The 14,273-nt window shown below is 55.9% G+C and overlaps 1 protein-coding gene across 2 annotated transcripts; it reads right to left on the bottom strand.

Moving 5' to 3' along the window:
• Positions 1-3,540: 3,540 nt before the first annotated feature.
• On the bottom strand, positions 3,541-11,926 carry E2F6 (E2F transcription factor 6). Of its 2 annotated transcripts, none has more exons than XM_037528521.2 (7): positions 11,811-11,926; positions 8,604-8,658; positions 7,284-7,500; positions 6,624-6,779; positions 6,001-6,115; positions 5,158-5,305; positions 3,541-4,699 (listed from the first exon to the last, which is right to left on the bottom strand). In XM_037528521.2, the coding sequence occupies exons 1-7, from the start codon at positions 11,910-11,912 to the stop codon at positions 4,650-4,652; spliced, it is 843 nt and encodes a 280-aa protein (XP_037384418.1). In that variant the 5' UTR covers positions 11,913-11,926; the 3' UTR covers positions 3,541-4,649. The 2 variants fall into 2 exon arrangements, with proteins under 2 accessions (XP_037384418.1, XP_037384419.1); XM_037528522.2 differs by lacking the exon at positions 11,811-11,926 and adding an exon at positions 9,735-9,884.
• Between the last annotated feature and the right edge of the window lie 2,347 nt (positions 11,927-14,273).

The raw sequence follows: 14,273 nt of genomic DNA, 5'->3' as shown, positions 1-14,273 counted from the left end.
GGCCATCGGGTGAAGTGCATGCCCGGTGCTCACGGTGTCAGGTCCCAGCCTGCCCCTCTGTCCTCTGCCCTCGTGCTGGGTGTTCTGCAAACTGCGTCAGCCACACGGCCCGCCTGCCTCCCGGCTGCCTGGGTGCTGGTAACGGAGGAGGTTAGGAAATGGACACAGGCAGTCAGCTAGGAACAGGGCGCCCAGGCCCCTAAGTCCACTTATCAGCCTGACTGAGAAATGCTCGGCTGGAACCAGGCGGCCTTCCTTCCCCGTCCACTCCCACGGCCCCAAGCCCAAGGTCCATTTATCAGTCTCATCGGAGAGTTCAGCCACCAGCACAGACACACACTGGCAGAGCTGAGGCCAGGCTGGCATGGGCAGACTCCCAGCCTGAGCACCAGGCGCTGGGCCGGTCTCTTCACCTAAGCACAAGTGTGGCGTCACCTTCTGAGATGTGGGGACCGCCCCATTTTTCCTCAGGGTGGTGGCTGCTGCCTGACGATGAATCTCTGCTCCCATGATGGCCCCCTTTATGCTGCTACAGGCTCCTTATAGGAACCCACCTCCTGGGGGGACCCACCTCTGCGGTAATGCCCCGTGCTCACTGAGCCTCGACGCCATCATCCTTGCTGCCAGAGCACCCTATGTCTGACTGAAGCAGGTTTTACTACTAACTGCTCACGGGCCCGAGGCCATGCATGGGGGTGCTGCCCTGGGGGGTCCACACAATGCCGTTCCCCGCACACCGGGCACTACGAAGGGGAAGGAAGGGTCACAGGCAGGCATCGCGTCCGTGTCCTAAGTGAACAGCTGTGACTGTCACTGCATTTAGAGCTTACTGCGTGGGCATTAATGTGACTTCACTGCATCCGCAGGCCCGGGGTCCGGGCCCTTCTCTGGAGGCATCTGCTCAGCCGAAGCAAGTGAAGAGAGAGGAGCGACTCAGTCCTCCACTAGGGGGCGCGCGTCGCGCAAGCTTGCTGGGCTCCCCCCACCCGCAGCCGGCGGGGGATTCGCTGATGGCTGTCGGGGTTGTGTTGACCATGGTCTGGAGAGGCCAGCAAAGCTGATACGGGCTCGGTGTGAGGCTGTTTGGGCTGCACTTTTCTCTCACTCATGACCTGTGGTGGAGAAAGCCAGCTGTCCCCAAACACGCCTGCTAGGGTGGGCTGTTACGCTGTGGATACAAGTTAACTCCAGGGAAACCCCAGGGATGTGACACATTACATGCTCCGCGGACGGCCAGGCCCTATTCCCCGGCCAGGCCCTATTCCCCGGTCTCCCGGGGCACCCAGGCTGATGGAGGTTCCAGCGTCTTGTAGCAACATCACCCCAGGGCAGGAAATCCCGCCACCTGCTGCAGGAAAGAGCTGCTGGAGGACGGCGCATGGCCCTCACCGGGACTGTCAAGTGACCTCCCTGGACTTGCCACTGGGAGGTCCAGGCGCCCTGTGCCCAACAGGGCAGGAGAGCCAGCTCTGGGTGAGGCCCAGCGACGTCCACTTGACCACGTTCTTTCCTTCCTCAACAGCAGCAGAACACTAGGCCGTCGGCTGCACGCGCTGCCCTCCCCGCAAAGGTCTTCCTAAGTGGCCCAGTTGCAGCCAGTCATTGTGAATTAAAATGAGGTGCGCAGCTTGTGGGGTGTGTCCTAAGGGGAAGTGCACCTACCTCCCCCATCATGCTCCCTGCTGACCAGCGTGGCTGGGTTCCAGGGCTCTCTGGACCTGGACGTGACTCTGGGGACAGAAGCTGAGCTTGACGCCTTCTGGAAGGACCCTTGGTCCCTGATGCGGCCGACAGGCCCAGCAGCTCGGACTGCCCAGGTGTGAGACTTCCAGGTGTGAAAAGTAAACAGGTATTTCTTTAAAGTCACTGATACTTAGGGTGTTTTTTCTGTGATTTGCAGCTGAATTGGATCCTTACTAGTAAGGTGCTGACTGCAAAGTCTGTGACGGCTCTTTCCCCGGCAGCGACGTCCTTCTGCCCCTTCCAAGCCCAGTGAGCTGACAGACACAGATGTCCGTGCCCGAGACCCAGCGCTCTCTACTGGCAAAGCTAAGAGGAGTCACAGCTTTAGACTGGACGGAGGGGCGGGGAGCACCCTTGCCTCTGGACCTGGCGTAACTCCAGTTTCTCAGCATCAACACGGCTGACATTTGGAGGGTGATTCGCTGCGGGGCGCCGCGCCGCACGGTGCTCAGTGGCACCCAGTCCCTGCCACCATGGCCAGCAGCGTGAGACCCTCTCCACATCCCGTCATCTCGGCAGATGCTGCCCCGAGGAACGGAATTAATTGCCCACTGCTGAGAACCACTCAAACGAGCCCTTACGGGGCTCCTCCTCGGGCAAGTCAATCGCGTATTTCCGCAGCGGGAACACGGGCTCCAGAGTCAAGAAACGCCACGTAGCAGAGCCCGTAGTGGCCAGTTCTTTCCCAAACACCCTCAGAGAACACCCCCCGCCCCTGGGCAGGTGACGGGAGGCAGCAGAGACGGAGCGTCCCCCCAGCCCAAGCCCCGAGGGGAGGCCGGCATGGCTCTGAAACGCCTCCCTCCAGCTCTTTTCTCCGCCTTCCTCAGCCCTCGCCCGTCCTCGGGAAGGCCGTCCCGAGAGCACGGACGGCAGGGCCAGCGGGCCCGAGGCCGCCTGCCCGTGTTCAGAACCGTGGGAAAGTGACGGCCAGGAGGGGAGCAGGGAGACTGTCTGGGCAGGCTGAGGGCTGCAAGGTAAGTGCCAAGGCGGCGCCAGGTTGGCTCGCGGGGTCTAGGGCATGAGCCCGCGTGGGAGTCTGGGCCGGCAACGCGTTCAGGCGGCTGGGAATTGCCTCTGGCCACGCGGCCCTCAGCGTTTGCGGGGACCCCGAGGCGTGTGGTTAGGATGGGAACATGGACTTCTGTGAAGCACCGCAAGACCTCCTCTCGCCCTCCGGGCTGGGCGTGGCCCGTCACCTCGGACCCCGTCACCGCAGGCAGCGCGTCCTTTGCTGAATTTTAGGACCCCACCTCCCTTCATCACCTCCCAGCCCCCACTACTCCCTCCGTTTCCCCTTAACTGCAGGTGTCCACAGGCCTCTCCTGCTCCCCCCCGCACGACGGGCTCCTCCTGCTCTTAGAAAGTCACCTGCAAACCTCCTGCCCACAGCTCAGCTGTCCACGGAGGACCAGGCCCCAGGCCGCCCAGCCCCAGCTGCCGCCCAGCCCTGCGTGCGCCCCGTGGCACGTGCTTGTGCCCCCCTGCCCTGGGCGCTGCCCATGCAGAGAGCATGTCACCAGCGCCCGGTTCCCACAGAAGAGGGGCGCAGGCGGGGAGGCCGGGGTTCTGGGGGGCGAGACCAGGAAGAGCACCAGGCTCAGCAGTATTCGAATAAGAAATGTTTCCCAAATTATGGCTTGACTCCTATTTTAAATCTTTTTATACACAGTCTTAACTTCAAGTTGCTTGAAATCTTTCTTGGAAAGCACGAGGCGCTGGCAACGAGAATGTGATGCGGACGCGAACCCTGCACAGCCGGCCGGCCGAGGACTTCAGCCAGTCGAACTGCAACTCACGCACGCACGAGCGGATTTGTTCAAACATTTATTAAGCACTTTTTAATGTGCCAGGCATGGTGCAAGGCGCTGGGCATAACAATGATTAAGACAAATTCCCTCAAGGAGCTCACAGTCTAATGGTAAACTACTGAGTAAACTGAGGCACAGAGTGGTAAATGACTCACAAAATGAGGTAGAAATAGCTGGGAACTCGGAAACATGGGACTAGAGCCGGAGAGGGCAGGGGACAATAAACGCGTCACTGGTGACCCCTCTGACAGAAGAGGGGGGCTGCATCCAAATCTGCTGCATAAACGTTAAGATCGCTTTCACCACAACAGAGTTCGTGTCCTGCGAGGCACGAAGCTGCGAGGTGGCGGCGTGTCTGCATCTGCCTCTCGGTCCCGGGCAGGGCCTGCCTGCTCGGACGCGTAAGCACAGGGGTGGGAGTGCGGGTCAGCAGAGGGGCCTGAGACACCGCAACCAACCCAGACACGAATGCGCAGCACATCCAGGACACGCGACATGGAGGAGTCGGGGAGAAACGCTGCTCTAACCCTACGCAGAAGATTCTAGTAAGTCACAGACACCACAGAAATTAGAGGATTCGTCTGTCACTCTCCCTATATACATCATCTTGGCTGTACAGGGCGAAGGTTCACTCAGACAAACTGCGTGAGGAACCTGGATGTCACACGGATACAGACCTCGCACGAGGCTCATGCACACCTGCCGCATGCACGGCACACGCAGCAGGCGTGAAGCGTGTAAGGCAACTTCTACTGTGACAGCTCCGGGTGATCCTCGGAGGACGGGGCAGCAGCCACGAAGCCCGTCCACTCAGGCCTGCACTGTTGACGATGCTCTCAGGGTGCAGTCCTTCAGCAGGCGAGCATCTCACTGACAACAAGCAGTGAAGTCACAAAAAGTTCGCTTTTTAATGCGGAAACCGTAACTACTGGGAATCTAGCGGCGAGCCACCCATGTCACTACAGGCCGTAACGCGGCCACTAACTGAGAACGCGAGAACTCCACAGGTGACGGGCTGCACCGAGGCTTAGATCTGAGGCGCAACGCACCCGCATGGGACTTTCTAAAACTCAACGTCCCAACTCTCAAAGGCTTTCAGTCGCTCACTTCAAGCAGTTCTTCACTTTGCTGTGGAGGGTCTTCCTCTGAAAAATACCAGAAGAGTCTCCTAAGTGGAGTTGTGAAAGGCAGATGGGTAACAATTCAAGTGCTTAAAAAAAATTACAAATCCTTGGCTAAGGACCACGTTATTTTAATGGCACGAAGCTAGTGTTTTCATAAGTCACCACAAGCATAAACCGAACGCACCCACGATCCCAGGCGCCGTCGGGGAACCCCTCGTCCCGACAGCAGCACCACTGGGGCCACTGCGGGACCCACGGCAGTTCTCAGCTCCCGCTGACCTCTACGGAATTTAACATGGACTTGTGAGAATATTCTACACGACAGTAAAAATTACCATAAACATGTTTAACTCAAGTTTTTATAGCTAGGAAAATTAAAAATACCTATCAGGTCTTACACGCTTATAAAGAAAACATGCGCTTATGTTTTAAGTCATTAACATCTTAAGTGTTCCTGATCACAAAACCGGCACGTTTACCTTTATCCGGGGGTCCCGGACACCTGCTCCTGGACGCAGAGGTCCCCGCGCTGGCCGCTGTCTTCCCACTCGCTTGGCCCGGCTCCACCTCGCACAGGTACACGTCAATGGGCCCCTTGGTGCTCCGAATGTGCACCGTGATGGAGTCCTGGACACGAGACCAGGGAGTGAGCCGCCGGCCCTGCACTGTCTGCGCTTACTACAGCTGCAAAAGCCTCGGGTGATATTTCTGAAAAACTTAAATCCAGACAGCTTCCCTCTACCATGGAGTGGAGAAAACCATTCCTAGCTTTAGTCACGGTCAGCCACTGGCCAATTCACGCAGTTCAAAAACAGCTATTTGCCTGCTCAGCTATGGTTTCCGAAATACGTGCGCACGTGGGTAACTCAGGCTCAGCTTCCTCTACTCAAGGAGTCAGCCCCTAGAGGAATTGGTACATCAGAGTCAAATATCAGTGTTTTGATGACAAAGGAATCTAAAATCCCCTGTCATCTGAACGCTCGGCTCTCCAGAGACCTTCGGAGCCGTGAGAAGGAGCTGTGCTGGCTGACTGCACGGGCCCTTCCGGCATCCACGCAACACAGAAACATCACCAGGAACTCAAGATGTGAGGGACTAGAAGAAGAGCGAGCTGCCCCTGACCACCGGCACGGACTGTGGTAACAGGGAGAAAGTGAATACTCTGTGCCGGTTCCTCCTCTGTGCGGGAGTGGCCGTGACCGCCACCAAGCGTGAAGCGTTGGGCGGACGGTGTCCACCAGCTACAGAGTGGTGGCACCTGCAGGAAGCAGAGCCGGGCAGCGGCCCCTCCCTCTTGAACTCACGTGAACGCAGACACCTACCTCTCTGGGAGCGGGGACGTCCAGTCTGGTTTCTTCTGGAGCTTTCACTGCAAGGACGATCTGCTCGTGGAACGCCTGGATGCTGTGGATGTCCTGATACGTCACGTACGCTAGCGTGAGGCTCCGTCAAGGACACTTCATGGCCAAGTAACTTATCTCTTATCACACACATAGTCAAGTCAGGAAAACAGTTATTTCACATGCATTGTATCACAAACACTTCTTACGATTTCATAAAGTGTGCTCCAAAATTTATAATCCACATAAAGAATTCCTTTAAACTGTACTGCATGGTCACGACGTTTCCCAGAGAAAAGCATTACTCAGGTCTGAATCCCTGACCCAGCACGACCCAAGAAGGCACCTAAATCCCCCGCACTCCCTTTCCGGCTCATTGTGGGAGAGCACCTATGATTTTGGTGAGAATCCCCTAAAATGCAGGGTGGAAAGAAATCTATAAAAAGTAGAATCTAAAAGAGTAAGTCAATCAGCAGCAGTTTTTTATCATACTCGCCAAGTTCACTCATCCAGGGACTTCCCCGCTCACATCCTGAGCCCATGCGGACCCAAGCAGCCTGCTTTGATAAGAGACATTTATAAAAAAAGGTACAGTTAAAGGATATCTTTCGTTTTCTTTGTCATCTGTTAACTCAAACAACTGCTGAGCACAATCCTTAATTAACTCATCCAGAGCATCTTCCATGGCAGATAAGTCGGAAAGTTCTTGCTGCAGCTTCTTCTGCTGAGGTACTGCATCAAAGTTGTTCAGATCAGACCCTCTTTCAAAGAAAAAGCAAAAGGTCAGCATCAGTAGCCACCGGATCACAGCACAACACGAGTCAGGCCACGAAGTCTCCCCAACGACAGCCACACTGCCCTGCTGTGCACAGACCCACTGTATGACAACCTTAACTGACGCCTCAACCCCTGCTAACGATACCCAATTGGAACAGAGGGAACTCCTTTAAGAACACCTATATAATCTATATAATCAAATATACCCTCCTTAGAATCTTTAAAAACGAAACATTTTAATACTGATAATTATTCCATTTAGCTGTCCACAATGTCAGAATGACAGCGTCTATGGCTCCCACTCAGTCCCAAGGGGTGATGTATCTTTCGGGAAAACACAAAAAATTTTTATAAATCCTTTTCTAACAGCAAGTCACGTCTTTGTTTTTTACCGTCAAGGCACTGGTGGCATCTAGCTCGTTCCAAGCATGGCGCTGCCACTAACGCAGAGGAAAAGCACAGTCACGACAAGCCCGACACCCACTCACATCCATCTGATGTGGTTCTTGGACTTCTTCTCCACCAGGTCGATCCCGTCCAGGACGTTGGTGATGTCGTACACCCTGCGCTTGCGCACGCCCAGCTTCGTCGCCACCTTGTTTAAGTCGAGGATCCCCCCAGGAGCAGATCTGACCAGATCCATAAACTTTCGTGTTAAGTAAACCAGCGATACATCAAAGCGAGGTCTCCTCACTTTTAGAGCATCTGGGAAACAGAACAATCATAAAACGTTAGGTATTTCTTCTCAACCCATGAAAACATTTACTGCTTCTTGTTTAGTCAAAAGACACTAAAATCCTACAATGAGACCAAATCACAGCTGATTTTTGTGAAATACATTTCTCAAATTGGATAAAAATTAGCCTGTCCCAGGTTTAAAAACAAAAGGTCTTAGGTTTAAATACAGCATTATGTGACATAGGCAGCCCGTTTCCACAGAGCTCGTGAATTCTCAGACGTAGTGCAGCTTACCAGGCTGGGTGCTCAGTCTGCATTCGTGCCGCCATGCACGAGCAGAACTGGAAGTCATCTTTTAAAATTAATTTTCTCATTTGGTCTTCAAGTTAAGAGATTATTTAGAAAGCAAAGGCAAAGACCTGGCTTTCCTTTTAACGTCTGAAACATCTCTACACGTGTCACAGTGCAACTCTGCTCAGGAAGCTTTTGGAAGAGCTCAAACTAGCTTTCTTTAGGACAATGATGATACAGCTTGAGGGAAAGGTATGTTTTAAAACATCCACTCCCCGGCATTAACAGGTATATAAACGAAGGGGGAAAAGTCTCAATTCCCTCACCCATGCCCCTAGGAAGAGGATTTTGATTTCCCACAAACACTCTCTGGCCCCCCTTCCGTCACACATACACAAATCAACATGTGTAGCTTCTTAAAACAAAAACAGGAACGTGCTGGAACATGCCATTATTTTAGAGACCTGCTATTTTTAACTCAATATTGGAAACACCCTGACTTGTTAAATGTATTTCAACATTACTCTTAATGAATGGTATTTAATTACATATGGAGTATCTGTTAGGCAGATGCCATACTGGAAAATCAGATTGTCTCCAGTTTTACTCTTTTGCACAAGTCTTCAGTGAATCTCCCACAGATAAATTTTTGCATGCATCTTTGTTTCTTTTAGATAACATTGAAAATAAAGGATCGCTGAAGAGGGTGGTTTTAAATGTTTCTGTACACTGCTAAAGCAGACACCCAGGTTGCAGATTCTATCAATTCACGTGCATTTAAGACAAATATTTGAAATCCCATGAAGCAAATTCTGGGACCTACTCAGTAATCAACTTACTTCTCATGGAAACATACTGCACGTTATCTTCTAAATTAATCCTTATTTTTGATGGCTAGAAAAAAGAAGATATTTAACTTAGTGATGTATAAACAACAAGTCACATGGCCGGCACTTTACTGGGTAACAATCTTCTTTTCCCACCTCAGGCCCGGCTCAGAGACACTCGGGGTCTGGCTCCAGACCACCGCGATGACGCGCGCACGTGACAAGCAAGGCGCCGCCTGGCTTCGAGAGCACAGAGGCGACGTTCACACTGTGCTGGAGTCTGTTAAGTGTGCTGTAAGCATGTCTTTAAAAAACCCAGTGGACACACCTCAATTTTAAAATATTCTCTAAAATATGCCAACCATCAGCTGAGCTTCGGAAAGTGGTGCTGACAGACTTGCAAAAAAGTGTACTATCTGCAAAGCACAACAAAGCGGTGTGGGGTGTGGGGAGCCAGTCCTGGAGGCTGGTGGGGGCGGGGGGAGGCCTGGGTGTGCCTGGCGAGGCTCGCTCGCATAGCTCTAGCCACAGCCACCTGCAAACAGGGCGCCAACAGCGGAGGCTGAAGGGCAGGCCCATCAGCATCAAGGGCTGAGGAGCCAAGCAACTGGCAAGGCTATTTTCACTTTCACCCCTTCTGCTAACACTGCGCGAGGCCAGAGTCCCTGCAGCAAGAGTTCGGAATGTGCTCAAGCCCCAGTCATGGAGAGCTGGAGGGCTTAAGTTGCTGTATCTGAATTTCTACCCCATCTGCTGGGGTACTACAGGAGCCAGGGTCACACTACTGTAGAGACCGTGATGTCAGAACGACTGTGACGCAGACCGGGGCTTGGAGGGGCTCCCGATCGTAACCCAGAAGCGCAGGGCAAGGCCAGACACAGCAGGCACCGCTGTCCAGTGACTGAAATCAGCCTGCGGGAAAACACAGCCCAACAGCCTGACTCATCTCCCGACTGCAAACTATGAAGACACGACACTGTCATGCTCTGGAGACGCCGGAGTCCACGGTCCCCAGCCTGCAATTCCAGAGATTCCCGAAGTGCTCACAGCAGTGGCACGTTCCTCCCCTTTAGAGTCAAAGTGGTTTCTGGCTTAAGATGGGGCTCAGGGGCTACGCACTCCTAGATGTGGGGAGATGCCGACCTCGCTCTGAACACGGCGCCTCGCCACTCCACGGCAGCTCCCGTGAAGGGAAGTGAGACCGTCTGGACACCGACCGCAAACAGAGGAGGCCGCTGTTGTTTTCGGTTCTGAAGTCGAACCGTGCCTGGCATATCTTGAGCACTTGGTCAGTATTTGTTAAGCTAGAATGGAGAGTGACATGGAGATGGTGACAAGGCGCAAAGGCCTGGAACGGACCCCCCTGGGGGAGCGCAGAGCCTCGCACCACTGAAGGAGGTACAGCCTTGATTTGTTTTCGGCTACAGCTTTTCGGCTACAGCTTTTGTCACCTGGACAATTTCCGCCTGAAGCTCAAGCCCGGGAGAGTTTCTCTAGCTACTCGCCGACTTGGGTCACCTCTGCACAGCAGGGTCAGGGAAGCAAGGGAGGGGGCTCACAGAAGGAACGCCCGACCAGTCTTGAGGGGACGGAGGCCTCTGACAACTGATCTATATAGATCTAGACCTGAAGGAGGTTAACCAGAAAAGTGTTTAAAAAAAAAAAGTTTTTGGGGAAAGGGAATATGGATATTTAGGGATACAAAAGAATACAGAAAATTTCGCAACTGGAAGCAGTTCAGGAGAGGCAAAACCAGGGCCTGATTATACCTTGAAGTTTCTACCCTACCCCGAGGGCACGAGGGAACCATGATAAAGCCTTAGGCTCAATGAGTGCTCAGAAGCTGCGAGATGGCCACGACGGTCAGTTAGTACACGGAGAAAGCAGAAAGGCTGGGGCAAGACCAGATGCTGGGAAAACGGATCAGAAAAACGGATGACGGTTCCCAGTGGCCAGCACTGGTGAGGACCGAGGTGATCAGGCTGGGAGGAGCAGGGGTGGGTTTGGAAAAGGGTGAAGGCAAGACGAGCCCAGGCGACGACCCGGGCAGACGGCAGGGTTGTTGCTGCCGGGCAGAGGAGATAATTCAATATGGTAGGAGCTGACATCTAAGTAGCGATGGCCAGTCCCGGGCTGGAAAACGGATTTGAACTTATAGCTTGGGGGGTTATGACGACAGGCAAGAAACCCCCAGAGGGGTCGTGTTTAAGGGGGTGTCTCTTCTGGTAACAAACACAGCATTGCTGGTTCTCATACCCTCTAGCGCAGGCCCGTCAGTGTGGACGGCAGCCCTGTCTGGAGAGGTCAAGGACACCCCGTGTGAGGAATGTGGGAGCAGAGGGTCGACGCACCAACATGCAGGGAACGGCCAGAGGAGGAGCAGCTCGAGGAGAGGCCAGGAAAATCAAAGCAAGATTCAGCGGCCAGTTTCCCGGAGCGAGTGTCCATCGGGGTCCAAACCGCGGCGGGGAAGGGGCGGAGGGGCTGCGGCGCCCGCGGCCTGGGGGAGACCCCGCGCTGCCAGGGAACTGAGGGGGGGGGGCTGAACACTTGGGGGCGCCCCCCAGGTCCCCGTGAAGGGGGCGGAGCGCGCCCAGCGGGCGGGGGCGCATGGAGTGGGGGGGGTGTTCTCACAGGGGGGCCGGGCTTAGGACACAACCTGCGGGCTCAAGACGTCATTTGGAGCCGGAACCTGGACGGGCAACGCGGCTTCTCTCCCCGCGGACCCGCCGGGTCCCCCGAGGTCTCGGCCTCCTCGGGCCGCACCACGCGGAGCTCCCTTGGCCGCGCCCGCGGGGTCACCCGGGGCGCGGCTCGCGGCTATTCCTGCGCCCTGAGTTCCCCGCGGGGACTGGGCACCGGCTTCGACGCCGTCTCCAGCAGCGGCGAGGAACCCCGAGTTGCAAAAACGGGGGTAAATGGAAAGCCGGGACCCCGCGAGGCCCCGGGGGAGACCGCGGGGCGCCAACCTGCCGCCGCCCGAGACGGAGCGACCGCGCCGGGGCGTCCGCGGGCGGGTGGGGCGTCCGCGGGAGGCCGCGGGGCTGGCATGGCCGCGGGGGGCGCGCCCAGCCGCAGGCGGCCGAGGGGAGCCCGGGCGCGCGGAGAGCGCTGGGGGCCCGGGGCCGGCGCGAGGGGGGACGGCGCCCGCCCCGCCCGCCCCCGCCGCCGGGCCCCCCCCCCGCGCCCCCCGCCCCCGGGCCCCCCGCCCGCGCTCACCAGCAGGCCCTCCACGTTGATGGGGTCCCGGCAGCGGCGGCGCACGGTCTCCTCGCGGTCCACCAGCAGGCTGGCCAGCTTGCGCGCCGGCGGCTGACTCATGCTGCCCGCGCCGACACCGAGCCCGCTGCCCGCCGCCCCCGCGCGCCCCTGCCGGGCCGGCCGCGCGCGCGAGCCCCGGGGCCCGCGCAGCGAGAGCGGGAGGCGAGCGCGGCGCCGCGGAGCTCAGAGCGCCGCCGCCGCCGCCGCCGCCGCCATCTTGCGCATGCGCACTGCGCCCGCCCGCCCCGCCCGCGGCGCCCTGCAAAGGCCGGCCCGGAGTCCACGGAGCGGACGGCGGCGAGAAGGAAAAGGTGGCGCAGGAACGCCAAGGTCGGGACCGGGGCGGGCGCCGAGTGGCCGCGGGGTGTCCGCGCTCTGAGCCCCGGCGGCTCAGCCACTGCCCGGCCGGAGCTCAGGGCACGCTGCCCGCCGCCGGCTGGCCGCCCGGGCTGGTGTGCGCTGCCTCGCTCTCTTCCTCCATTTGAGGACTCTATTTTTTTTAAAAAAAACGTAGTTTTTTTAAAAATTTATTTTAAAATTTATTTATACAAGAACTGGGGTGCAGGTCAGAGGCGCGGGAGGGTGAGAGGACTCACCAGAGACAGCGGGGAGCAGAACAGGCAGACTGACCGAAGTACGCTGCTGAGGGAGCAGCGGGGAGACAGGAGAGGTCTGCCACGCCGTGTGGGTAGCTCCCTGGCTGGGGATCAAACTCATGCTGCAGAGGCTGCCGATAGCTTCATAGTGCTGAGACTTAACCCAAAGGGGTATTTTAAAAAGAGCTCTTTGCCAACCATAGTCGCTGGGCAGACAAACTCTGGGGCCCAGAAATGGTTATTTTTTTAAAATAAGGCATTAGCCAGCATTTACTACAGGTTTGGCATTAAACGACCATTTTCTCCATGTAAATCCTATAGCAAGACTCAGAGGTAGGTGTTTTCCATCTAATTTAGACATCAGAAAAAATGAAGATTAGCCAGATTACAAAAATGAGCCAGTGGTAAAGCAGTGGTAGAGACAGGATTTGACTCCATAACTGATTGACTAATTTGGTGTGCTGATTCTTGGGAAGATTCTGGAAGGATGACTAGATTTTCTGCAGCCCGCGGTGGGGTCAAAGGACTGAAGGTGGGGTGTGAGTCAGGATGGGGGTGGCAGGCACACCCGGCTGAAGATGGAGGATGAGCATAGCTCGGGGGAACTGGGGCAATGAACTCCCGTCTGTCCCCACCCCATCCTGTGACTTTGCCCTGAGACTCGATCACCCACACTGTTTGCGCATGGGCAGTAGAGGAGTGCCAAGGGGAGAAGGAAATCCAGGGGGCCCTTACCATACAGCAGCCCAGCCCCGTGGAGACACGTAACCAGAAAGCTCAAGGCCTTGAGAGGAACATGTACAACAGGCTGAGGGTGCCCAGAGGGAGAAAAGAACAACTGAATTTGGTAGTGTTAAAAACAAAACAAAATAAAACAGGGCCTTCCTGGGGGTGCAAGGGGTTAAGCACCACACTATGAAGCAATCCACACCACAGCCTCTGCAGCACGCGTTCGATCCCCGGCCAGCCAGGGAGCTACCCACATGGCGCAGCAGACCTCTCCTGTCTGCCCGCTGCTCCCCTCAGCAGTGTATTTCAGTAGATCTACCTGTTCTGCTCCCCACTCTGTCTCTGGTGAGTCCTCTCACCCCCCACACCTCTGACCTGCACCCCAGATCTTGCATGCATAAATAAATAAAACTAAATTTAAAAATAAATTAAAAAAACAAACAAACACAGAGCCAGAGAGGCAGTGGAAGAGATGGAAGGATGCTGGGCAGGCGGATGGCATGGGAAGGAGCGGCCAGCCTGGTCTGGAAGAGTCTTGCAGCAACCCGAGCCACCCTTGCTGGTGAGCAACTTGTCCTTCGGGCCCTCAGTTTCTCTGTGTGTAAACTGCGGGTCAACATCCCTGCAGTTCTGTTGTAGAGAGAACAGACCTCAGGGCCCGGGTGCACCGTCTGTCTTCAGTGGCTACTCGAACTTTACACCCTCACCACGGTTTCCAAGCCAGTCTCAAAGGCCACTCACGGGAACAAAGGTTGGTGCAGTCACTCTGCACCAGGTGCTGTTCAGAACGAGGAGCTTTCCAGAGAACTCCAGAGAAGATGCCGGCCAGGGAACTGGCTTGGGTCCTGGCTCCTGGATTCAGTCTCTAGTTAGCAACAGTATTCGCCTCCTGCTTCAGAAAGGAAACAAACAAAGCAAGCCGGCAGTCAAATACACCCATCGGGCAAATCCCCATGAAAGCCTGTCACATAAGAGCTGTGGGAAAGATGAGCTATTGCCGCACGCTTCAGCGAACCCCAATGAGGACGCTACAAAGGGCAGGAGGCTTGTCAACTCTCTCCAGAGAGGAGCTGGGTCTTCCCACCTCCTGATCCCA

This window comes from Talpa occidentalis, unplaced genomic scaffold (assembly GCF_014898055.3).
Source record: "Talpa occidentalis isolate TD23 unplaced genomic scaffold, MPIMG_talOcc4v2.1 talOcc4.5, whole genome shotgun sequence".
NCBI classification, from domain to species: domain Eukaryota; kingdom Metazoa; phylum Chordata; class Mammalia; order Eulipotyphla; family Talpidae; genus Talpa; species Talpa occidentalis.
This window is presented reverse-complemented; position numbering and strand designations above follow the sequence as displayed.